The sequence below is a fragment of the Arvicanthis niloticus genome, chromosome 7 (assembly GCF_011762505.2).
Source record: "Arvicanthis niloticus isolate mArvNil1 chromosome 7, mArvNil1.pat.X, whole genome shotgun sequence".
In the NCBI taxonomy this organism is placed as follows: Eukaryota; Metazoa; Chordata; class Mammalia; order Rodentia; family Muridae; genus Arvicanthis; species Arvicanthis niloticus.
In genome coordinates, this window is record NC_047664.1 from 13,058,018 (window position 1) to 13,085,489 (window position 27,472).

Genomic DNA, 27,472 nt, shown 5'->3' on the forward strand with positions numbered 1-27,472 from the left:
TGATTAGAATGAAGTGTAGGGGCATGAGTAGATTGTAACAGTCCCTGCTTTAAAGTCTACAGATCTCCAAGCTTTGGTAACAAATTATGGGACTCAACAGCGAGAGGAGTTGGTTTAGACAAGTGTGTTATTATTAACACAGGAACACAACTCAGAGTAGCTGCTGCGAGCCTCCCTGGCCATACAGCAAGGCACTGACAGAAGCTCAGAACTGCAATGTAACAACCGGGAAGAAATAAAGCACAGTATTGGCAAGAGCACAAGAAAAATAGGAAGAAAGAGGGAATGGCCTTTAAAAGTGACTCTGAACCTAGAACTTGGATCTAACAAAATAAAGTTCACCAAAAAAGAAAACCATGTTTAATGTAAGGTGGGAGGTGAGCTTCACTCACTTTGGCCAGTTGTAGTATCCCCAGTGAGTTTTTTCAACAAAGCAACTTGACTCCCATTCTTTTTTTGTTCTTGGTATATTTTTGCTATCATAATGCAACCAACGGTTATCAGGTCGATCACCAGCAAGAATTTTGGTAGGTTTAGGACATCCACCTAAAGAAAAGGTATTCGGATTTAATAATTTGAAAACAATAACTCAGTAGTTGTTCTAGACTTTCAATACACAATCCCACTACATTTTTTTTTTTTAAAGGTAGTGTCACTTTATAGCCCTTGCTGGCCTAGAACTCAAAGATCCACCTGCCTCTGCCTCCCAAGTATTGGGATGAAATATATGCGCCACCATGCTCTGACTATAACTCCCTTAAAAATGTATGTTTGTATAAATTATATATTTATATGTACTTGTGTGTATGTCTGTATATATGCATGTGCCTGAGGTTAGTTACAGGCATCCCCTTGGAGCTAGCTCACAAGCAGTTGTGCACTGCCTGATGTGGGTGCTGGAAATAGAACTTCGTTCTTGCATAAAAACACATGTTTGTAAACAGAGCTATCTCTCTGGCTCTACCTGCAACACTTAACAAGAAATCACTTATTAATATTGTCTTTTAAAAAGACCACATTATTGTCTAGATGGCTCACTAGGTAAAGGTACCCATTAACAATCCCAGTATCCTGGGTTCAACCCCTTGACCCACATGGTTAACAGAAAAAACTGACTTCCACTGTTGTACTTTGACTTCCACATAAATGTGATGGCATATGTGCACCCATATACACAAACACAAAGCAAACTGGCAATGAGTAAGGTCCTGGACCTCAGCCCTGAGAGAGGGTTGGGTAGGATAGGGCAGAGTTTGAGGAGGGGCATGAGGTTTACGTTGAACCGTTGAGGGAAAGATGGGATGGATGGATTTGGGATTGATAACTGTTAGGAGAATATGATGTACTAAATTAAAAAGGTTTGTTAAAACATTTGGTTCTGAATTAATTTCAAGCTTATAAAGCTCAAGGAATTTTTTTACATTATTCTTTACTTACAGTCCTCATATTTTTATACATTATCCTATATATATATTTTAACATATTCTCTTTCCCTACACACTCATTTATTGGAATCATTTTATGGGAAATTGCTCTCATAATGTCTCTACACCCCACAGTACAGAATACAAAAGTATTTCCTAAGACTGTTCTTTTATATATCAAAACACAGTTCTCAAAAAATTAAAATAAGTTAACATTGCTTCTGTGTCATTAATTTTATCAACACACCTTACTAAAATTTTAGTCATTTATACACATGCATGTCCTTTATATCAATAGAAAAATTCTTAAGAGACATTTTTCTGTGGACTACAGTCTAATCCACAGTTAAAACATTATACTCTCAGGGTAGTGGTGCACGCCTTCAATGCCAGCACTGGGTAGGCAGAGGAAGGTGGATCTCTGAGTTTCAGCCATCCTGGTCTACAAAGTAAGTTCGATGACAGACAGGCTAACACAGAAACCCTGTCTCAAAAACCAAAACAAGGAAAAATAAGTAAATAATATAAAGATGGAAAAAATCCAGAGAACACAGTAAGAAAGGCAGAGGATCTTTTCTAATCTTCCTGCCCAGAAATAAATACTCAATGGATTATGTTAACACAGCTCAGGCTGACTTTTGAATTCTGGATCTTTCTACCTGTGCTACCACTCCTAACGTCTGTAAATACTCAAGGAAATGTTCTAAGTGTTATTTAAAAGCACTGTTATTTACTTGGGGTATTACTTACTGATTTCATAAGGGTTGATGGTCAGCTTTTTGTGAGTTCTCTTTAGCTGCTTGAGAATACCAGCAACAGCTGAGATAGCCATCTACAAACAGGTTAAAATGTATATATCAACATTTTGAAAAAACTCTTACAACATGCTGTACCATAGTAGAAACTGATTCTATTTCTTAAAAAAACAAAAAACAAAACAAAACAAACCCAAACCTCCTCCCAAAAGGAACCCATATTCATTCTTGGTAGGAGTGTAAACTCATGCACACTCTATGGAAGCCAGTGCAGCAGTGTCTCAAAGAGCCTTAATCAGAGAACTTTGTCTTGGCTCCATGTTTTTCTCACCTTCCATCCCTTTCTTAATTTCCAGCCCCCCCTTCCAGGAGAACTTGATTGGTCTGTGGCCGCAGGTGGCTACAGGTGGTGCTGCAACAAGGGACCTGAAAATGGGGACCTGCTGAAAAACACTGTCTTAGGTAGAGCTCCATGGAAAATGGAAGAAGACTACCCCGCACTTGGTAAGCAACGAACAGCATTGATGTTAGCGCTAGTTATTTTTTGGAGGCTGTGTTTGCAGGAAGTGCATTTAAGGGGATACAGTCTAGGTTGAATAGGTGCTGACCTCACCTAGGAGGTGACAGTGAAACATGGGACAGGAGAATTCCAAACAGGTATTTGCCCGCAGCCTAAGAGCAGCCTCAGGCGAGAGGAGCAGGGTTAGAAGGAATTGGAAAACTAAGAAAGCAGGGAACCTCCTAAAGAAAGAGATGAAGAGTTAGATCTTGAATATGAGAGAGAGAAAGGGTTCCAGAAAAGCAGTTGTCCTCTCTCTGGGCTGCGTCAGCAAAAAAGAAGGAAAAGGCTATTTCAGAGCTCTCCTAGAAACAGGAGAAAATTCAGGAGACATCCTGAGTTTCTCTGGCTCCTACAGAAGAAATCCTTAGTTCTGCTTTCTTTGTCTACTGTCTGTCCTTGGTAGGCTAATTTGTCCACATGTGTCAATTGTCTGCTTTTGTTTCATTGTTTCAATGATTGGTGTTCTATGTTTCATGTTCCAATAAAAAATCGTTAAAACTTCTAGGTATCCACCCCTTGGTTTAGTTTAACTTGGTTTTAAAGGCAGTCTTAATGTGCACAGCAGAAGCTGATAAGTTACCCTGCACTGTAACTAGGGGTCAACCTCAGCAGGAGAAGCCTTTCCAGGAACTAATTGTTGGCATAAGCTGCATTTAAAGGGACCAGCAGTTTTTGGAAGCTGAGAGTTGTTTTTCCTAGAAAGATCTCTGTGACAAGGTGCTTTTCTCTTGAAATTACAGCTAGAAAAAGCAAGAAAATTTTCTTTAGTCTAAATCTATAAGATGTGTAGCCACTTCAATTTTTGTTTCTGGTTTTAAAGGTATAAATATGTTCTGCATGTCTTGGTTATACATTATTGGGCTGTAAGTTATTGGGTATGATTAAAAATTTGAAACTTTGGTAACAGAAAGTTGGCTTAAAGCTGGTAACTCAGGCTTGGAGTTATTCAGAAACCAGATGTATAAAAGATAGGATTTAAAATAATGTCTCTTTAATGAGATATTAAAAGCTACACTATCATGCATTCATATATAAGAACTGACAGCCAAACTCTGTAACATGAAAGTCATCCACTTGGTATTAATTTTAGAGAAAATGGATTATTTACATTATTAAAAATTGGTTTTATTTCCCAAAATTATGGTTATACTCTAACACTGCAAAAGAAACTTTAAAATATAGTTAAACTGTCAGTATTCCATCGGCTGCAGTTGGCAGTTCAATCATGAGCTTGGGATTTTTTGACTTGCCCTTCGTCCCTCTCTTCCCGCTTTCAGAAGAACCCAGTTGGTCCATGGCTGCAGGCAGCTATAATTAGGTCCCCCAAAGGACTCTTGCATTCTATCACAAAGAACAATGTACATCAATATTCAACGGTGCACTACTGACAATAACAAGGAAATGGAACCAGCCTAGATGTCCATCCACAGACAGATAATAAAAATGTGCTACACATATAAGTGAAATTTTACTCAACCATAAATGGAAAAATGACATTCACAAGTGGATATGAAAATCATATTAAGAAAAGTATCCCAGACTTAGAAAGACAACCAACAGTGCTGTCTTTCTAAGTGCTAGATCCCAGCTTCTAATTTATATACAAGTTATTTACGTACAGTGAGTGTGAGTATATAGAAGTAATGATGCTGGAGAGGGGACATGAGAGGGGAAAAAGGCTGTAAGGAAATGGGAAAGAGGGGGTGGCAAAACAGAAGACTTGAAAGTGGAAAGGGGAATACCAGGTGAGCGGTTATTGGAGAAATTACCCAAAAAAGTATGCATGAAAAGTTTAGGCTCTGTGGGATGGTTCAGCAAGCACAAGTACTTGCTGCACAAGCTCAATGACCTGAGTTCAAGCTGATCCTCCAACCCATCAGTGGAGGTAGAGACCTATCTCCCAAGAATTGTCCTTTGACCTCCACATGTATGCTGCAGTGGTGTGTGTGTGTGTGTGTGTGTGTGTGTGTGTGTGTGTGTGAGAGAGAGAGAGAGAGAGAGAGAGAGAGAGAGAGAGAGAGAGCGCGCGCACGAGCACTGGTGGGAGGAGCATAAACATTCAACTACTAGCATCTCCACCTTTGAACCTCTGCTGAAAGAATTGCCTTTTCTTTGGCCTCTTATCGGTTTTCTTCCAGAAGCGGACAAAGCCAGAATCCTTCTTCAAGCTCATTTGTACCACTTTTAGAACAAAGCCAAAAAATTGAACCCTTAGATTTGCCCCTCTGCTTGCAAAATGAATTTTTAAGTTTTTAAAAGTCAAACTTTCCTATTAATCTGCAAGTTTATTCCTTGCTTATAGCTATAGCATTAAATGTATAAAATGCTTGGTTATGCCTCCCAACATTTGTTGAACAAATTCTTATTGTTTCTGAGCAAACAGAAGGAGATGCCAAATCACTCCTTTCAAGGTATTGATTAGGATATATGTTGTCTATGAAGAATTTAGAGTCTGCTGAGGTAAATATTCTCAAACCCAACACAGTAACCAAAATAAATAAAGTATGTACCTTTCGAACAACAATTGCATCATGGTTGAGATTTTCAACAAAAAAACGTATGGCACGGAGAGGCAACACTCTGTCATCCCTTAGGAGTAGAGACAGGAGCCCGATTCCTATATGCTCAAATTTCCAAGGCCTGGTGGTTGGGAGAACGAGAGAAGGTACTTACAAATCAGATCCTCTTAAAACCCGCTTAAAACAAGAATCTGTTTTGAAACTTTTTCTTTGCTTTGTAGCCTCAGCCTCTTGAGAACTGGGATCATAGGTGTGTGAACCAGGCACAACTCTATGTTTGACATAATTCTAAGTTTCTCCAGAATTAAGACAAGCCTATTAAACCAGACTGCCCCTATAACTACCCATGCCCTACCGCAATCTTCTAACACACAAATTATTCCATTAACATAGCCATTCCTTTTCCCATGAACAGGGTCATTAGAGCAGTTAAGACAAATGTTTTAATAGTTATAAAACATGTTTTAGAGAAAAAAAAAATATACTTACAGATTTCTTTGCTCCACACCATCTAGTAAAGTATTTACCAAACATTCATAGTTCCTTTAAAAAAATTTCAGATAAAACATGATCTTACTATACTATTAAGACAAACATCACATAATGTAATATAAAATCACTCTCCTCTTACATCTTGACTAGTCTAAAAGTAAGTGAAGAGAGACACTAGGAAAAAAAAAAAAGAAAAAAACCAAACCCACAAACTACCAATTGTTTATTTTCTCTTAAGAATCTTAGGGTTTTTGTTGTTGTTGTTGTTGTTTTGTTTTTCTTAGGTGTTTTTTTTTTTTTTTTGAGCTAAGGTCTCATAATACAGGCTAGATTTGGATGCCTGACCGTCCTGCCTTGGCACAAAAAGTACCAGCATTATTAGTATGCCCAGCAAACTATTTTTGAGTGTTCCAAAGTAAACATTAAAACTGTAATCAAAGAGTTAGCAGTATACTCTGTCTGTATAGTATGCTGCTATCAGAAATCAATTAAACCACCTATAGAAATTCAGTATTTACAGAGATACTTTAGAAAACAAGCTTGGGGTGGTACCTAGCTCCCATATTCATAACTGATTCATTGGGATACTGAGGCAGGAAGAGCTCTTAAGCCCATGAGTTAAGATCAGACTGGGCAATATATTGATTAAAAAATAAGGCATTTTCAAAAATAGTAGGTAGGCATAATCGTGTACTAGTTACATGGTAAACCCAAAACTGAGCTAGGAAGGCTATTACTTTGTTTCCATGGACTTGTTCTGATTTCCCAAATCAAAAAAAAAAAAAAAAAAAAAAAAAAAAACCAAAAGTTTAAAAATATCCTAATACCAAATTTGATCAAAAAGAGATTACTTACAAACTATAAAGTAATATATTGAGCTTAAATTTAGGACTTAATAATAATAAAGTGTACCAATGTCTGAATATATACATTAGTACCTTAAAAAAACAATCAAAAGAAATTCACAGTGAAACAGTTACAATAACTGTTAGCCATTGTTTTCAACTCTGTACCTAAAAGTGAAAACTCAGGCTCTTGACACAATCATCTCCCAACGTTTTGCATTTCCCCAGAAATCAATGTGTAAGTTATATTTATATTGTAGACCTAGAAAAAATGTACTAACTGTAATATTTTGTCTTAGCAGAACATTTATCAATTACCTTAGGGCATCAGCATTCTTATCCTGTTGACGCTTCTGTCCTTCTTTAATCTTTTCTGGACTAAGGAGTGCCTGGCTAATGGAAGGATTTTTTGATTGTTGAAGTAATTCTGCTATTGCAGCGCATGACTTTGGAATCTTATTAAAAAGAAAAAAGTAGAGTCATGACACATAATATAATGTGCACTATTTAACAAAGAGAAAGAAGGGAACTTGCTGTCAAGCCTGATGGTCTGAGTTCAGTTCTTAGGACCATATCTACATGGGTAGAAGGAGAGAAATTATTCCTACAATATGTCCTTTGATCTCTACATATGTCATGCGATGTGCAAACATGGACTCATATATATATATATATATGAGTATATATATATACACACACATATATATATATATATGAGTATATATATATGTGTGTGTGTATACATACACACACAGAGCAAGTCAAGAAATGTAATGCTTATGCTTTCAGTTCAGGGAGTAAACTCATGTCATTAGGTTTGGTGACAAGCACCTTTTCCCTTGTACCATTTTGCCAGACAGATGAATGATTTGAAAATTTCATTTCAAGTTACTATTATTATTAATTTTTTAAAGAAAAAATAATCTACCTAGGTATGGTGATATATGCCTATAATCAGAGCACTCAGGAGATGAAGGCAGAAGGATTAAGAACCCAAGGCCAGCCTGGGTTACAGAAGACCATATGTGGGTAAGGCCAATCCTAGAGTCAATCCTAATATAAAGACAGTTTCAAAGAGCAAGGGATGAATTTATAGCCACAGCTATAATTCTGGTTAATAGAATGGAAAACATAGCCAACCTGAGGAAAGAAAGAACTCAACTATCCTCACCTTTCTGTCTATCCTGATGCACTGAGGAAGTGTGAATGTGTACATTTAGCATCTTACATGCTCAAGAAAGGTGGCTCATGCAGAATATCTGCATGTAATCTCAGAATATAGAAGGCAGAGACAGGAGGATTGCTACAAGTCGGAGGCTAGCATGGACTACAGAATTAGGCACTGACTTTCCAAAAAGTGCTTAAATGATGTCTTATCATTTAAGAACCTATCATTTGAGAACCAGTGAAATTTCTTTCTCATCCATCCAAAAAAGTTTTTAATATTCTGCACTCTAAGTTATGAGTCTAGCTAGTGGTAAATATTCTGTGACTTTGGCTAGTATAGCTAACCTCCTAAAATACAATCAACTCTTTATCCCACGAGTCAAGAAGGAGAGTGAGTTTGATTGAGACCAGTCTGGTAAACAAAGAAAGTTCTAGACCAACCAGAGAGGGAATCAGAGAGAAGGGAAAGTGAGTGGAGGGGAGGGAAGATAATGCAATGTCGGCATCTATGGGTCATGGTAAATGCAGTAATGTTAACTAGAGTAGCCTCTTGGCAGAAATGACCTGGTCCATTCCTAGACACATTCCAACTTGATGTCCCACCATTATCTACAATAGTGATCACGAAAAAGATCTAGATGGAAAGAGAAAGCAAATGCCTTTTAAAAATCAGAACAACAAGCCAGACTATTATTACAGAAAAAAGGAAAGACATGGAAAATAAAAGCCAGAATTTCCATTAAAATAAGAGTAAATAAATAAATGGTTTGCTTACTGTGAAGTCCAAGCCAATTGTTTCATATTGTCTATGAATCTTTTCAGCAAGGTCATCAAATAGTCTCACTATTGATGGCTTTTCTAGTGACATTGCTTGGCTAAGCCCTGAAGAAACAAGTGCCGGCCAGGTCTGCACAATGCAGTCCCAGTCATGAAGGTTTGCCAGGCACACACCGCTGTGATTGCCAAGTAGACAGTATAAGGCGCCCTATAAGAACAAATACATTTACATGGAAAGTAAGAGTCATGGTTGAGTTCAACATGTTCTTAAATTTTTACAGTGATTATTTATATACTTACAGCTAATTTATAAATAGGTTCACACATTTTATGTGGTATTTTTAAAACCATGAACTTGAGGTATAATCAAGTGGCATCCATTAATATTTTTTTAAGTCATTTAATAGAGGATTTGTTTAAAGAATGACTGTTAGTCAATTTTAAAAGGTATGCATGTTTGTAACAACACAAACTCCACTCTTATTTTCCTTAGACACGACAATGGCCTTGAAATGCAGCACTGAATATTTTTAAGACCTAAAGTTTGAAATGATTTATCAAATACCAGCTAAGGTCAAGTTGCTAAGAATGTTACTAAGTAAGTATATAAAAGCTTGGTTACTTGGGGGGAGGGTGGATATGAAGAGATACATTGTATACATGCGTGAAATGGTCAAACAATAAATTAAAAATACCTTTAAAAAAACCCAGTTGCTTAACTGCATGTTTTTACTGACAAAGTTTAATTAGATAATTCTGATGAGGCGGATACATGTTTTATTAATATCAAAACTTTTTTTTTTTTTTAAATTTCCAGAACACTCAGTCTAAACAGATCCCAAGTCAGACTGTTACCTTCTATATATCCCAGTCTCCTTCAGGCTCTCTATAGGCACTGCTAACCTAGCCTCTCTATTGTTGTCCATATAATCCATTCTTAACAAGATTGGCCAATATATAATCAAATGAGGCAGACCTTCCAGAAAGAATATCCAGCACTGGGTCAGGAAGTCAGCCACCAGAAATGAAGGAAGGAAGGAAATAGCCAGCCCCTTGGCATAAGTCTCCAGCTAATCATCTCCAACACCGTGATTGAAGAAGATGCACAAACTACATAGAACAATGGCTTGCTCTAATAAAACTTTACTTTAAAAGTAAGTAACTAAGCCTGGCTTACAGCCTATTGATTTCCATCTTACAAACTTCAAGGACCACACTTAGTGCTCATCTTAATCCTCTCCAAGAAGTTGGCACTGATGGATGTCTTTTTTTTTTTTTCCCCTGAAAGGTCTCTTTATTGCCTTCTGTCTGTTTCTCTCTTTTAATGGTATCTCAGTCAGTTTTGTTGTTTGACCTCTAATTTTTTTATTTTGTTTTGAGATGGGATCTCACTATGTTGCCCAGGCTTACCGGAAACTCTTGGGGCCGAGGGATCTCCCACCTCCCCTATAACCACTTGTACTTTCCAGAAGTAGAAAGAGGGAAACGCCCATGCGTTAGTCCCTTCACAGTTAGCCATCAAGCACTTACTCTTATCTATCCTTAATATCTCTCAATCTACTTAGAAAGATTCATTTACGTGTCATATCTGAAATCTCTTAGCTCTCTTTTTCTACTTTTACCTGTTGCTCACAATAACCCTATTTCTTCCTGTTTCTGGTCCTCCTTTCAGATTGGTGATGTTACTTCAGCTTAGCCGTTTCCACAGGGGCCTCCACCCTGTATTTTCTCCATAACACTAATCATGATGAAATGTTCTGAGACTATCAACTTACACACATTTTATATGATAAGCAAACATAACAAAATATTAACTGAAGACCTTCAAGGATGGATCTATAGGTGTTTACTGCAAAAGTTAAAACAGAACCTATACCTTGAACTGCTGCTGTGTGACATCCTTTCTATCAGGCCGTAAGAACTCCAAAACCAAGGGGATAATATCTCTGCAACAAAAGTTATATGCTCCCAAAGCAGCAAAAAATGTTTGCTGAGCTTTGTTTCTGACCTGGAGAAAATTGACAAGGAATTAAAAAGATGTCTAATAAAGTATAAAAACAAAGTGATGATATTTAGACAGTTTCCTAAATAACAGAAAGCACACAACCTAAAAAGTAAAGGAATAATTATTAAAAAGGAAATATCATGTATTTCGTTTTGATGAGAGGAAAGTTGAATGGCACTTGTAAACAACAGCTTATTATCATATCTGAAAGCAAAAAGCAGATACTCGAAGTTACTGTTGATAAGAAGATCAAGTGTCCTTTGCCCATGCACAGGAAATTATCAAGTTAGCAGGAACTGGTATACATAAATCTTGTAATTTCTCTGTTCTATGTGCTGGAACATAACTTTTGATCCTATACTATATAAAGAGATAGAGTCCATATTCTGCACTACCAACTCCCTGAAACTCGAGGATTATACACAGAAGGAATTATATAACCATTCCAGACTACCCTCCAAAAGTCCATAGAATTAAATGGGAGCACCATTCTACTAGCACAATTTCTAAAATTTAAAACACAGAGAAACAATTTAAGCTGGACATGGTGGCACATATACCAGCACTGTTCAAGGCCAGTCTGGCTAAATAGCAAGACCTTGTTGGAAGAAAACACAGGATCTAAAAAGAGAGATAATTAGCCAGGCAGAGAGGTGCACGGGGCCTGCTGATCTACAAAAAGTTCTAGAACAGCTGGGGCTACAGAGAGAAACCCTGTCTCAGAAAATGGAGGGCACACTACAAACATAAATGGTTTTGTACACTAAGGCGAGATTTCAATCTATTTGAAATTTGAAAGGTCTTTCTAATGTCATTGGGGTGGGAGTGCTAGATTTTAGTTCTGGGTCTCTTGTTTCCTTTCTGGGGGACCCTATATGAGGGATTACTTAAGCTACACTGTTAAAACAAGGATATTTAGATTGTATATAACAAAATAAAAATATGGGAGAGTATAGAACCTCACCTGACTGTATGAACTTGTTGATAATCGAAGAAGATCTCTGATCATATCTTGATGTATTTTTTTGTATTCACAACCCTCAACGGTTAGTGTTCGCAACTTTAAAAAAATAATATAAATCAAGTCTTGAAGTATTTACTGAAAATCCATTTAATTGTGAAAAATATTACAGTAATTATTCCTTAGAATGGAACACTGAGAGGTGACTATGGAGATACTTGCCTCGTGCTGCAGCATCACTCTGTCAATTAGTAGTGCTCTGATGTGTTGCTTCTTTCCATGGAGCTGGAAAACAAACAGCAAACACCTCAATGCTTTCACTGAATCCTCAGAAACAAAGGGTAGAGCAGACATGGTGGCACATACCTTTAATCTCAGAGGTAGGTGGATCACTTTGAGTTCCAGGCCACACAGGGCTATACAGACTGACCATGTCTCAAAACAAAACCAACTAACCAACCAACCAACTAACCAACCAACCAAACAAAAAGCCAATAACAATAACAAAAACCCAACCCAGACCATGAAAATGGGCATAGGGCAGAAAAAGTGACTTAAGAGCAAACCCAACTGACACACGCCTGACAACCAGAGTTCAGTTCCTGTGACCTACATTGGAAGTAGAGAACTGACTCTCGCAAGTTGTCCTCTGAACTCCACTCACAGGTGCATGCCTCCACACACAAATAAGTAAATACAATATAAAATTATTTGTAATTGTTATTCTTTGTCACATTAGTCATCAAGTGTAGCAGGATATTTTCCCTGCAAGTTGGGAGGAGTAAGGAGAGGAAGAGGAGGAGGAGGAGCTAAGAGGGCAGAGATGTAGGAGCCATGAATGACCATGCATGTATTGAGATCAGTCCTGGGTAACAACTTATATCTAGGTTAGTTACTTGGCTAACACCTCTAATTGTGTGAGCATCTTGTTAATTTGGTTAATCTTTAAGCATTAGAGTCTCATTTCTACCGGGTACCTCGTGGATGGCGGAATGGTCTGGACTCAGCCCAGCCTTGTGGAGACAGCATGGAAGATCGGCAGAGCCATCTCCCACACTGGTGTCTCCTGGGTGGCAGGGCCAGTGTCTCTGGCTGCCTGAGCAGGCGGCCTGAACTGAGCTGTGGTAGTGAGAACACCGCTGCTCATGGCCTCAGGCCTAGCCTAGTCGGGAAGATGGCGGCCCATAACTACAAGCCAGATCTGGTGATGCCGATTTAAATATTAACATCAATAATCAAAGCCCTCCAATTTTTTTTTTACCACTAATCTACTGACCTAATTTACCTTCCAGCATTCTTCCACAGCCTACCATAGCTCCCACATTCTTCCATCTTCAGTGTCCAGCACAGATCGTATAAAGGTATCTAGAGACTGAATTTGGTATCATCTACTAGAGAACACTGTTCAGAACAGCTTTGGGGTATTTTTCCTCCCAAGTGTCTAAAAAAGCTTATACTGATTTTCATATTGGATCATGAAATTAACACAAGAAATGCTTTTCCTCAGATTCACATTAAATTCATACCTGTGGGCAATTTTCTTCTTCTTCTTTTTTTTTTTTTTTAAAATTTCCTCACATTTTTATTAGATAGCCTGAATGCTACTAAGCAAATCCCTACATGGATACATAAATGATCATGAGTAACAGATATTATCACTCAATAAATTATTTTAAATATAATTTATTTAATACAATTTATATAATAATTTCTTTGTTTAGGGCCTCACACATGCTAAACAAGCACTCCAAAAGTTAACAACAGTCCTAAGAAATAGGACCCATTTGATATGTTTCATGCTTGTAATCCTCATACAATATTCTCTTTTTTTTAAAGTCATATATTATTATGTAGCAAGAATCCTATAGCAAAAAAGGAAGAGGAGGGAGAGGCTGGTTTCATGCAATACTCTTAAAGCTACTACTTATAGGGTGAATTCCTCTATAAACAGTCATCATCAAATCAGGACTACTACACAGTTTTCAGAAATAGTAACTCAGAATTTCAGGTGAAAATACTGACCCGATTTTCCATTGATTTCTTTACTAAGTTAAAGCTTTTCCATCGGGAGTCAAATTCATGTTTATGAGATCCTTGGAATTGCAAAAGGTCTCCAATGATCTGTGTTAAAGAATTTTAACATTTATTCAGAAGTCACCAGCCAAGCCAAAGCACATTAACAATTATGGAGCTGTGGAGCCACTTCTACCTTTATGATGAGAAACAAGGATTTGGTATCATCTTCTGAATTATCAAGTATATGGCCTAAAATAGGAGAAGATAAAAGTTTTAGCTAATATCTTAAATTATTATGCAAACTCCAATCTGCTGTTTAAAGGGGGGGGGGGTGATAGTCACTCTAATTCAATTAAAAAAAAAAAAAGTTAAGTAAAAGCACACCTGCCACAGGGTACAATTGTAAACTGTAGGGTACAGGGAAGTTACAGGCATGTATACTTACTAACAAGTTTCCTTATGACACTAGCAATTACTTCTCGGTGGTTTTCTCTGGATAGGTCTATTTAAAAAATAATAATAACGAGATGGCATTTTAGATGTGTAAAGTTCCTGATTTTATTTGTTTTTAACAACAGCTTATCCAAAGACCCCTCTGAAAAGGAAAAGGGGAGGACAGATGGCTTTGCCTTTAACACAGTTAAATTAGTGGCTAAGTATGATACACACTAACACTCAAAACCTCCATGTCTAAAGCTTAAGCAGAGCATCGGGGCACACACCTGTAACTTCAACACTTCAGAGAGTAGAATAAGGGATGGCAGATGGTTCAAAGCTAGGCTGGTCTAGGAAGCAAGACCCTGTCTCCAATCAATCCATAAATGAATAAATAGATGAACATATCTGAGCATGGTGATTCCTATCTGTAATCTCAGCACTTGGGAAGAAGAGGAAGAAAGGTCAGGAGCTGAAGGCAAGATGAGCCACACGAGACTGGTCTCAAACAATCAAAATAAAATACTTATTTATGAAATATTTTGTCAAGAAGGTGGGAGAGAGATGGCTGCAGGATTAAAAGCCCTTGCCGCTCTTACACGGGATGGGGATTCAGTTCTCAGCACCCATATGGCATCTCATGACCAGCTATAACTTCAGTTCTAAGGGATCTGACACCTTCTTTTGACCTCCATGGGAATGTGGTACACATACATAGATGCAGAAAACACTCATACACATAAAATAAAAAAATAAATATATACTTTTTTAAAGTAGGGGAGAAGAGAGAGAAAATACTATTGGGTGACCCAAATCCAACAGTTATACCTTAGAAATTAATGTATGTAACTAATTCTATTATTAACCCATCAGTAAGAAAATTTACTGTATTTTTATTAAGGTTATAGTCTGAACTTTAATAAAATAAAACACAGTTGGTGGGTGGGAGTGCTGGAAATTCATTAACCCAGGGCCTCAGGCATGGTGTGTGCTTTATCACTGAGCAATATCCCAGGTTGTTTCACAAAATACTAATATTAAATTTAAGAGTTGATATGTCCTCTCAGTGGTTGAACACTTGTCTATTCCCCACATATCTCCAAGTATGATCCCCAGCACCACATCAAAAATTTTAATTGAATTAAAACTCATAGATGAACAGCTACAAAAAAAATCACCAGAATACAACATTCTCATTCACTTTAATGTATCATTCTAAAACAATAAAATATGGCTGGTGAAATGGCTTAGCTGGTAAAGGTCTTTCCAATGACCCGAGTTTGAGCCCCAGAACCAACACAATAGAAAGAAAATCCACTCCAGCAAGTTGTCCCCTGACCATAGAATGTACTTGTACATACACAAATAAATAACTGCACTTTTAATTAAAAAAAAAACATAAATGAACATTACATAGCAAAGCTTATTTCTGAACACAGAAAGCAATGAGATTTACAGACCCAATTTCTGTTATTTATTGACAATTCTTTATATAATTATTTCTAAAGCCAGAGGCAGAGACAGGAAGATCTCTATGAGCTTGAGGTCAGCCTTGGTTATATACTGAGATTCTGTCTCAGAAACAAACATGAACAGTTAGTTTCTTCAGAGAGAAGAAAACAATTGTTGCATAGTGAGTATATTTTATATACTACAAAGAATCTAAAATCTATAACTACAAAACTACTCCATTCTAATCCTTACAAAAAAGCTACACAGAACCCTCCACAGATTACTTCAGTTAGTGTGCACATACCATGTTCTAGTCCCGTGTACAATTTTGTTTCCTCTAAGGACACCATACTTGGTACCCTGTATAAAAACAAGAGAGTTTGCTTTTATTAATAATATCAATACCAAAGGCCAAAGGAAAAAAATCTCATTGTTACAATGTTTACATTAAAACAAAGATAATGCCCTGTAACAAACTTCTACTCTCTTGTACTTCAATTCCTTATACTTCTGAAGATTAATGCTGCTGTATCAGTAAGAACATATTAACTGACTTAAAGAAAATGTTAATTTAGTGCCTTCAAGGAAAAAAATCATCTCTCAATAGAAATTATATTGATAACTGAATATTCAAGTGGAAAAGCTTAAATTCATCAATGAGCATTTATACATCTGCAAAAAGAAAACTCAGCTTTATAATTATATAATTATATTTTAAAATTCAGTCAACTTTTCTTGCTGAAGTAACTAAGACAACATACATGGCTCTCCAAGTAATTATTACTCTTTCTCTTTCAACCAGCAAAATAGACCTTTCCTAACACAGTAGTAAAATGTGGTTTCTAAATGGCTATTTACAAATGCTTAATCTTAACTAAAGATCAGTCACAAGCCAGGCATGGGGGTCTGTAAACCCAGCACTCTGGAGGCTGAGGCATAAAGATCAGTGTGAGTTCAAGGCCAGGCTGCGGCTACATAGTGAGCTTCAGGCCAGCCTGGAGTCAAAAGTAAAACTCTTGAAAACACCAAACATTTGCCCAAAAATGTCAGTACAACCAGATGCAGCTAAGTTGAATAGATGGCTGAGAATTACCTGTAGGTTTATGAGAACTCATTTTATGGGAGAATAAGAATTTATACATGGGAATTTATTTATATGTTTACCTCAATTTTCACAATTTCAAAATTGGCTCCAGTTACTCTATTATGAAGAGAAGATACTTTCTAAGATGTAGAACATAGGTACAAGTGCAAAGGAAGAATAGAATTCACAAACCCAACATAGGGCAATGTAATAATATACAATCACTGTTATTACCTAATACTATAAGCTTGCAACATGTATAATGGGGAAGGAAACACCACTTTTCAATCAACATACCCAAGGGTACCCCCAAAAGCAGCTAAGTTCAGCATTATATCTGGCTTACAAATCCCAACTATAGATAGCTCATGACTTCAGAGTACTGGTTCCTCAGCTATGCTGTTGACCATAACTCAAATCCTAGGACAGCAAATCTTGAAACCAAACCAACAGAATAGAAACAAGGAATGGTTCTTTTTCACTAATGTATTTTAAGATTCCTTAACATTTTACAGAATAAAATGCTATTTTACTTTTATGAGATTTTCTAAAGGTATGTTTTCTTTCTATAGCGTTTCAACCTGCAGCAATGAGTGCAAATTTCAGCATTTTGTTAACTTTTTATGATCAAACATAAGTATGTATCCAAAAATTCATGTCAGAAAAGCATAAGAAAGCCTTACCAATGAGTCTCTAGTGCACTAAATAGAAAAGAGCAATGACAAAGTACGTGGGAGCTGTTACCACCTTCTTGGTGGAACATGGGAAAGGGTTTGTCATCCCTGGTTTATGAGAACAGAAACCTTCACTGTGGATACAAAACTACTAGTTGTCTCAAGTAAAACTATAACTCTACTCAATTTATGCTCAGTACCACATAACACTAAATATTCAATCAGTCACTCTACCTTAATAAGATTAAAAAATAATTTCTGTAGCTAATGATTTTCCGTAATTCTTACTGCATTAAAAAAAAACAAAAAAAAAAACCAAAAACTATCAAAGGTGTGCAGAGACATCATGGTCAATAAAATGCTTACTGCACCAGGCTGTGAGGTTAGACCAAAGTACCCACGTAAAAGCTGAACACGGTGCAGTGCTGGGAGAATGTAAAGAACCCTGAGGGTTTACTGGCCAGTCACTCTAGACAAAGCAGCAAACCCAGGGGTGGGAGAAACCCTGTCTCAAAAACGAAGGTGGAGAATGATGGGGGAAGACATCTAACAGCAACCTGTGGCCTCCACAGATGTTCCCCCACACAGACACACAACACACATACTACACAGACACTATCACTTAACAGTCTATAGAGTGTTTCATTATATAGATTGTGGGCTCTTCTAACAGCAATCACAGTTAAAAACAAGTATTACCTGAAAAGCCCGAATCTAATTTCATAAATATGTGTCAACTCTGAATTGCTTTTGTATCATTTATCTTAATTAAACAAAAAAATACCCTGCATTATTTATTTCATGGTCTGTTGTCTAATATCAAATAGAAAAAAAAAAAGAAATCTACCTTTTAAAGGCTTTTAAGTATTAAAACTTAAAATAGTTTATTCTTTTCCTACAAATTAAAATATAACTTCCATATCATTCATATACAAGGTACTTAATAATACTTAAATTTTAATTTTGTTACCATGAATTCCCTTTAGATTCATTATCTAGAAATCAACTTTAATTTCATCTCTTCCACCTATCACAAATTAACTCTAATTGGTTTGACATCTTTTACAGCAAATGTTTCTGAATGAGTACACACGTCGTCGTATGTGGTAGCAGACGTCTATATACGAGAGGCCAGCCTGTGTTACACAGAGAAAACACACAGAGCAACAACAGCAAACTACAAGTTCATATTCCCCCCTGGCATGAAGTCCATTCTGCTCGCTTGCTCACTCGCTCACTCGCTCATTCATTCATCTTAGCAGCTATTGTCATTTATCTTGAGAACTAAACACAATTCTGAAAAACAATTCCAATATAACACAGTATGAACAGTTCTACATGTTAAAAATAATGCAGTAAAATCAGTGTCACTGTTAGGAACAGTGAACAGGCTGCCCACTTTATAACAAAACATCTTAGACTACCACATTATCTGTCCCAGTAGATAGCAATCGTCTTATACTTAGGTAGAATTAGAACAATTATCACTGGTGGCAAACAGAGGATGCTAAAAAAATGAAGAAATGACAAAAACAAAGAAAAAAATACAAGTCAGATGTATACAAAGACTGGATCATTTGTCATCAAACAGGCACAAACATTATTATACAGAAGTCTTCCACCTTGCTTTCCCAAGAATCCTTCTCTATTCTGAATAAAATAAATAAAACTTTGCAATCAAGCCACTGGCAGGCATGCCTCCCGTAATGTACAAGTGTTTCACAAGAGACAGTTGGCCATCTCTGTGGACCCAGCTCTCTGCATCCATAACAGATGAAACTAGCACAGCTGAAGAGCTGTCATGGGAACAGAGGACTGCTAAGAGGAACTGTACAAACTGGAGATTTAAATGTAAGTATGAGAACAGATTTTCATGTCTAAGACACAAAGCTTTTAAAAATCAATGGAAGCAATCAGAAGTCGAGATAAGGAGCAAACAGGGTTACTCACCGTGGAGTAGCAACCGTTTCCTTTCCTGTGTGCAGCTTCCCCAGCAGTGCTGGGTAGTTCCCTGGAGGTGCCAAGAGAGGTTAGCTAGCCCTGCCCCTCAGTGTATCCACAACACAACGTTTCACACATCAATGAAACGGTCTCACGCTTAGTTGGTAAGAATTCTTTGAGTGGACAGTTAGTAAAAGCTGAGATCCCAGAGAAGATTTGACTATGATGCAACAGATCAGAGGAAAGGTGAACAAAGTAAAAGATGGATTTGGAGATGAAAATGGTGACTCCTCTACCTTGAGTAACCCTGTTTTTTAGATGTTAGTTTCTGCATCCTGTAATATCTGGTTAGACCTAAAAGATTTTAACAGAAAGTGGACTGAAAAAGGAGAAAACTAAGGATTTCAGGATTAAAGGCAATGTTCAAAGTTCCTGTGTGGCAACAGAAAGACATAATGCTATTTTCCATCTATCCAGGTAGAGCTGTGCCTCCTAACTACTATAGCAGTAGTGCCTCTCTTAAAGTCCCAGGAGCAAAGAAGGGAGACATTCCATTCTAAGATTCATTCAGCAAGGTATGGCATCGAGCATAACTGCTAAAAGTTCAAACTGTTTTAAGTTCTAATAAGCTGAAAAGTTTTTGGCCTTAATTACCCTCAAGGACCTTATGTACACACTTTTGACACTCAAAAGTTTACGGTAATTACAGGTATTTAGTGACTCCTCCCCACCTACTCCCAACAAATTGCTCCATCATTTACTTTTAAACTTTGCATTTAGCTTTTTGTATTTGTTTGTCACTCATTGTACAGCACAGGGAAAAAAAGTTTTGCATTTAGTAGCTATTTCCATAATACTGAAATTAAGATCATTACATAAACTCCATTAAAAACAAAGCTACTTAGAAGTAAAGTAGGCATCTGTTCTTCATCACAGTTTTCCAGAGGACAAATATGATATCACCAACAAATACAGAAACCAGACCTGATTTGATACTGAGTCACTTGACTCTAAGTGTAACACAACATGATAACTTTTTTTATACACAAAACTTAGATGAAGAATTTAAATACACACTGAAAAATATTTTTTGAGTTGCTAATAGTTCCCCAAATTGATGTGGTATTTTAACACCTGAGGCTTTACGCTAATACAGTTCCCACTATAATGCACCCTATTCTCTCCATACATGGGCTTCCTTCCACTGCCCTCAGACTAAGAGTCTACCTCAGTGTTCTCTCAGCTTCAATCTGCTGAAAGTCTCTGTGAACTACACTCTATGCATTCTTCACACTTGGGGTGTCACAGGATGCAGCCACTGATTTAATTTTTTTTCATCTCAATTCAGATGATTTTTAACAACTATTTTACTGTAGGAGAATAAGCATTTTAGAAGGTTTAAAGGCTATTTTATTAGTTTTGGATTTATTCACTTCTGCAATAAAAGTGAAAATAGTGCACTCAGAAAATAAAAGCACAGAGTTGTACTCCACATTTTTGGATAAAGACAATACAAATTATTACTGGAAGTATTTTGTTAATTACCTAAAAGCCAATGGGAAGTTTTTGTTTGTTTTCTTTTCTGTTTTTTTTTTTTTTTTTTTTTTTTTTTTTTTTTTTTTTTAATTCCCACTTAATAGATGAGAGCACTGGCAGTTTTACCAGAGGACCTGGGTTTGATTCCCAGCACCCACATACATGATGGCTCAGAGTTATATGGAATCTATAATTCCAGTTCCATGGAGATCTGCTGCCCATACATATAAAATAATGAAATAAAGAAAAAAATTATTTCTACTTGGCAATTTAAATCAAAGAGATGATGACTTGTTTTTAACACTAAACAACATACTTATTATTCTGCATAGATACAGAACACATGTTTTAACATGTAAATAGTTCTTTGATTTTAAAAACTATATTTAATGTGCTTTGTATGACTTCATTATATTTTGTATTAAATTTTTATCCAGAAGTGAAGATTTCTGCCTCCACCTACCCCCATTGTTCTTTCTGTCTTACTATGGCCAAACCTCAAATTTTCCAACTTTCCACCTCAGCTTCCTACAATTACAAGCATGAGGTGCCAAGCCTGGCTAAATTTAAAAAATCTAAAGTATAAAACTTTTCAGCCTAAATTATATTTCTAGTAGAAAACCTCATGAGTAGAATTCAGTGTTGATTTCAGAGCTTAAATAGTGCTGTATTATATGGCATTTATTAATATACTAATTTTTTAGGAAAAGGCATCTCATAAAAATCAAATTGGTGTTCTAATAAACAAGTACAGAAATTTTTCTTGAGGGGAGAAAGGTTGAAACAAAATCTTGCGAGCCCAGGCTGGTCTCAAACTTAAAATTCTCCTGCCTCAGCCACTCCAACATGTATATGAGCCACTGAATCGGTTTACAAGGAGCTTTCGTCACAGGCAGTCTTGGTGGATCACACCTGTAATCCCAATCTGCTGGAGGCTTAAGGTAGAAGCACTGATGTGTGATTCGGGTTTAGCCAAGTCTACAGAGGAACCTTAATCTCAAAAACAAACAAACAAACAAACAACCCAACCAATCAACCAAACAGAAAATCCCAGAAAGAAAGATAAAGACTTGCCTCAATTCACTCTGATAGTGTACAAGGCAGAGCTACATGTCAAGATAAACTGCAAGGCAAGCACGTGAGCCTCCTCAGCTGGCCGTTTACCATTGCATCCCAACCATCTTAAGACACATGCTTGAGCTCTCAGACAAATTACTACATTAAATGGCCACAATACTTCCTTGTCAACACTTTCTGTAGAACTCTATTGACACTTCCAATTTGGTAAGCAGGAAACAGCACTTTGTGTGCTATAAAAGGGCTTTTTTTTTTTTTTTTTTTTTTTTTTAACAATATGGCACAGATTAAGATCATTGGAGAGAAAAGGGTCAAAGGCAAAGGGCTCTTATTTTTAAATATATGTGAAAATTAATCTTTCTTAACAAAAATGAACATTGGTAAAATTGTTCTTGTATCCAACTATAAAATAGATGAGTGAAAAAAATCTAATTTTTTTCAAAGACTCACCAAATTCTTAAAGAAGCTTAAAATAGATATTGCCTCCTAAATTATACTACTATTTCTAAACGTAACACTCTAAAGTTCTATGATAAGAAATGTTTCTGCCAGGCAGTGGTGGCACAAGCCTTTAATCCCAGCACTTGGGAGGCAGAGGCAGGCGGATTTCTGAGTTCGAGGCCAGCCTGGTCTAACAGAGTGAATTCCAGGACAGCCAGGACTACACAGAGAAACCCTGTCTCGAAAAACAAAAACAAAACAAAACAAAACAAAAAAACCCCCAAAAAAAACGAAAAAAAGAAGTTTTTAGGGTGAAATAATAAAGTATGTTTTGGAAAGTATAACTCCAAAGTATGGTCATGTCCCTAAACACTCTTCCAGCAAAGCCTTTTATGGTTCTATTAAAAACAAAACAAGTAAAAAACAGCAAATAATTTCTCCAATCCCCAATTTTTAAGGATAGCTGTCTACTCATTTTTTATGTGATCTTCACTAGCTTTCTCAGCAATAAAATAGATGCTGGGAGAAATTTCATAATAACCCAGCTGCTAACTCCTCACGCTAAGAGGAGCTCACTTCATGGCACCTCCATTTCATGGCACCTCCACTTTGCACAGCCCAGATGGCAGCACCAGCAATGGATTAAATATTCTACATGATGTACCGAAAAGCAACACTGAAGAAAGTATTAGTAAAAACACTCTTCTATAGGACTGGTTTTGGCTGTAGGGTCCTAACCCGATGCTGACTGCTGGCAAAATAGGGTTTTTGTTTGTTTGTTTGCTTGCTTTTTTAAAAAGAAGAATATTAATCTTAAATTAATACTTCCTAACTGTTGTTTTAAAATGTACTAACATGTAAAGATATTCTATCTTGCAACGATATGAAAAGTCTGGATAAAAACCTTTAACAATTTTACAGACCTAAATTATACCTTAGATTTTTTTTTTGCCCTAAAACTACAAATATGAAAGATTAAAAAATTCAGAAACAACATCAAGAACAAAACAGCAGCCCATGAAGTAGGTAAACTTAAAATATAGTCAAATATCCAAAGACTAAAACATGTAGTTTTTTGGGTGTTTTGTTTTGTTTTTACTTACAAGTTAGTAACTGGCTCTCCTTTCAATGGAGGTAGAAGGTTCCCTGAACCAATCAAGCAGTTGTGCACTATAGTCAGACTCTGTAGAATATCATCTCTAGACAATACAAGAAATAGTCATATTTTAGAAGACACCTAATGCATTTTATCAAGTTTACACTTACTGTTACAACACAAACACACTTATTACTAATACTAGGCCTACTAAATCAGGCTTTAAATAAATCATCACAAATAACAACAAACTACACTCTGAGGATAGTTTAGTTTAATTAACTAAACACAAAGATCTGTACCACTAACAAGAAGTAACAATAGAAAACATGTCCTCCTTATTTCAACTCTTAAACATAGAATTGGGGAAAAAAAAATGAAAAAAAAAAAAAAAAAAAAAAACGGGGAATAAATCTAGCTACAAAGAAATTGGAAAAAAAAAGAAAAAAGAAAAAGAAGATTAAAAAAATCTAGTTACATATGTACATCCAAAAAGCAGTTTAGCATATTGTATAAGTCATCTTGTTAGTCAATGAGACTTCTTCCTCCAAATCTTACTTATGTCTATTAAAGATTTCTGGCATTTGATAAACATTAAATTTCTTATTATTTCCAGAACTTTCAAAATTTAAACTACAAAGGCCCAATGGATTAAAAATAACTATTTCTTGCTAAATTCCTATGAAAAAAAAGAAAATCTCAGTTAAATAACCTCAATGTCAGCAATAAGAACTACTAAAAAGAATCAATGAGTTTCTATGTTCAATAGAGAAATAAAGGCATTTCCTTTGAAAAGAATATACCTTACCTATACTTTCCAATACAAGCAAGGGAAATTGCTAAGTAGAAAAGTGTTTCTGCCAAAAAACTGGGAAGGTAATGTGGGGTTAGTTTTTCTATTTAAGATGTTTAGGTGTACTCAGTGCGGTGGGTACAGGCCTTTACCCCTAAGCACAGAGAGATCTCTTGAGTTCCTGGTCTATATGGTGAGACTCTGTCTCAAAATAAAACAAAAACAGAAAAACAAAATATAAACAAACAATACCAAAACCCTAAAATGTTTAGATGGGGCTGTAATTATTAGCACAATGTCTGTCCAGCATGCCTGATTTCCTGAGTTTGATCTCTAGCCTTGTATAACCTAGGCATGACGGGACATGATTATGTTAGCACTTGCGAAGTGGAAGCAAGAGAATCAGAAGCTCAGGGCTTCAAAAAGCCCAACTAAACCACACACCCAAAACAGTAGTTGAAACACTGATGAATTTTGTTACATAGTGTTCAATGTTTCCCTCAGTAAATTTAATGCACATTTTAAAAACAAACAATGAATATGTTTATGTATCATGGGGCTGCAGATGGCTCAGAGGTTAAGAGTACTGGTTTCTCTTGCAGAGGACCCAAGTTCAGTTCCCAGCAACCACATGGTAGTTCACAACCAGCAACTCTGAGTTCTAGGGATCCAGAGCCTTCTGTGACTCCTGCAGCCAGTAACCATGCACAGGATATAAACATGCAGGAGAAATACTCATACACAAAAAAATCAAATAAATCTTCAAAAGAAGATTTTGAAAAACGAAAATATATGCATCAGATAACAAAAGTTGGGGCAGGCAATGAGGTTTGGCAGATACTAATTTATAACAGGAGAAAACTAACCTAGACATTTCAAGTTCTCCATCTCCACAACACTTGAGTTTGTTAAGCTCAGGCTGAAGAAAGGAGTCTAACAAATAGAAGGCGAAGGAGACTTCCTCTGAAGAAGGAACGTGCCACTGGATCCCCAGATTCCACAGATCTCCAGGCTTACCCCAGTCCTAGAAAAGAGCAGCTTTTCATTAAGTGAAGCTGGAGAAAAACATGTATATACAATACTTCTGGAAATAAAATGAACCAATATGTACAAAAGAGACTCATTTAAAAAATTCTTTATTATTTTTGAATGTCTCCCTAAAAGCCACTTAATAAGCATTTACTGTAGGAGAGAAAGCAAATTTATATGAAGCCAGCTAGTTCAGAACTAAAATTATATATAACTCTGGAAATTAGACATGGCACAGCCATTGCAGAAAGGTAGAAAACTACCCAGGCACCAGCTATCACAGCACAGGAGTAGCTGAAACAGGAGGATCACAACTTCAAGGCCAAACTAGGCTACGTAGCAGGAAGGAAGGGTAGAGTTTGAGCTCCATGACAAGTTAAAATGCACAAGGTTACTACATTTCAGTAACACCTTAAAACAATGTACTTTAAAACAAAGAACTGGGGCTGGAGAGATGGCTCATCAGTTAAGAGCACTGAATGCTTTCTCAGGGCATAGTGGTTTGGATTCTATCTTTCATGTAGTGGCTCAAAATTCTCTAACTCCAGTTTCAGATCCAATGCCCTTTTATAGCCTTTGTGGGCACCAGACACATATATGGTTCAGGCACACTTAATTCATAAACAAAAAACTTTTTTTTAAAAGACTGGACATTTCTATACACAGCAAGGAAAACCATCCTTGATTTGCTTAAGAACCCAATATACTCTTTAATCCTAAATGACTGAAAATGCTTGCCTTAATAGGGAAGTATTCGGAAGGCGGCTTGTTAAAGCCACCTGGAATACTGCAGTACTCTGTGGGGTAGATCAGTGTGGAAGAACGAAGAAGATGATGCAGAAGGTTGCAGGACAGTGTGTAGCCCTGCTTACAGGTCAGGTGTAAGGTTCGCTGGAGAATCTTCACAAGCTGCTCCTTGTACAGAAGTAACTTCTTCCCATCTACACGAGTAATCTGAAAAGGCAGGGAAAATCTGAAAGGCATTTGGTTTAACATCTAGAATTACTAATCAATCCAAGGTTCACTCAATATTTGACACTACAGTAGCTTAAAAACAATGTTTCCATAATGGCTTTAACTCATTTGAAAATCATTTTAGAAGCATCATTTTTAACTATACTAGTAATTAATTTTTTAAACATAAAAACACATTTTCTAACTTTATGTTTGATATGCCAAAGTATCATCCCTTTCAAAAGAATCAGTATTTTTTAAAGGAACAAAATGTATGTATTTAAATTTCTAAACTATCTCATAAAGAAAACTCAAGTTTGAATGGTGATCAAATTTTGACTGTAAAAGATTTCTCAAGAGTTGGGTGGCGCACACCTTCAGAGACTCTAGAGGCACTGTCAGGCACATCTTGGTGAGTTGGAGGCCAGCCTGGGCCACAAAGTGGCAATCCTTCCCCCACAAAAAACAAAACATAAAATTTTAAAATTCCAAATCTAGTACACTCCCAAATGATAAGTTATTCCTCTTTAACAGAAAAGTGAACTGGGAACATTTCCATCTTATTTGCCAACGACAGACTTTTAAATATTCCATCTTCCTGAAGCTAAAACCTGGCTTGGTAGTATATGTCTCTAAACCCAACACTGAGGAGGACAAGAAAGAAAGATCACCATGACTTTCTACACACTAGATATATAATGAGACCTTGTCTCATCAAAAAAACAAAAAACAAAAAAAACAAAACAAAAAAAAAAAACCAATAATATTAAATCCCCAATGTCTTACTTTTCATCAGTCTGACAAAAACAAACAAACAAACAAACAAACAAAAAACAAAACTCTAGAAGCAAGCGAGTGCTTTCTTCAGGTGCTTCCATACCTCAGACAGAAGCTGAAGGTTCCACAGCAGCTCCTTGTCCAGCTCTTCCTCATTCAGCACGTCATCATCTACAGTGGCAAAAGAGCATCAGGGAAGAAGCCTATGAGCCCAGTGGATATATTACATTAAAGTATTTCTACTTTATATTCCTAATAGTTCAGAAAATCTTTCAGGGAGACTTAAGTCTTCATAAAGGTGAAGTCATTTCAGAAAGAAGTGAAAACTATTTTTAAGAAAGTCATCAGGCTGTGATGACACACGCTTTTAATTTCAGCACCTAGAAGGCAGAGAGGGTGGATCTCTGAGTTTAAGGTCAGTCTGGCCTACAAAGCAAGTTATAGGACAGTCAGTCCTACACAGAAGCTCTCTTTTCAAAAAAGAAGGAAGGAAGGAAGGAAGGAAGGAAGGAAGGAAGGAAGGAAGGAAGGAAGGAGGGAGGGAGGGAGGGAGGGAGGGAGGGAGGGAAGGAAGGAGGGGAGGAGAGGAAAGGGAGAAAAAAAGGAAGGACAGATAGACCAAAAAAAAAAAAAAAAAAAGAAAAAGAAAAAGAAAAATCA

The 27,472-nt window shown here is 36.6% G+C and overlaps 1 protein-coding gene across 2 annotated transcripts in view; it reads right to left on the bottom strand.

Moving 5' to 3' along the window:
- Psme4 (proteasome activator subunit 4) overlaps positions 1-27,472 on the bottom strand; it is a 108,938-nt gene that overhangs the window by 30,093 nt on the left and 51,373 nt on the right. For both annotated transcript variants that reach the window (XM_034508332.2, XM_076937958.1), the window contains 17 exons: positions 26,916-26,983; positions 25,820-26,035; positions 24,919-25,076; positions 23,267-23,362; positions 15,715-15,770; positions 13,969-14,025; positions 13,717-13,772; positions 13,530-13,628; positions 11,730-11,792; positions 11,511-11,606; positions 10,418-10,549; positions 8,540-8,749; positions 6,916-7,052; positions 5,750-5,803; positions 5,252-5,381; positions 2,175-2,256; positions 393-546 (listed from right to left, as the gene is read on the bottom strand). In XM_034508332.2, coding sequence (XP_034364223.1) covers positions 393-546; positions 2,175-2,256; positions 5,252-5,381; positions 5,750-5,803; positions 6,916-7,052; positions 8,540-8,749; positions 10,418-10,549; positions 11,511-11,606; positions 11,730-11,792; positions 13,530-13,628; positions 13,717-13,772; positions 13,969-14,025; positions 15,715-15,770; positions 23,267-23,362; positions 24,919-25,076; positions 25,820-26,035; positions 26,916-26,983 — 1,864 coding nt within the window. The remainder of the gene's footprint in view (positions 1-392; positions 547-2,174; positions 2,257-5,251; positions 5,382-5,749; positions 5,804-6,915; positions 7,053-8,539; positions 8,750-10,417; positions 10,550-11,510; positions 11,607-11,729; positions 11,793-13,529; positions 13,629-13,716; positions 13,773-13,968; positions 14,026-15,714; positions 15,771-23,266; positions 23,363-24,918; positions 25,077-25,819; positions 26,036-26,915; positions 26,984-27,472) is intronic.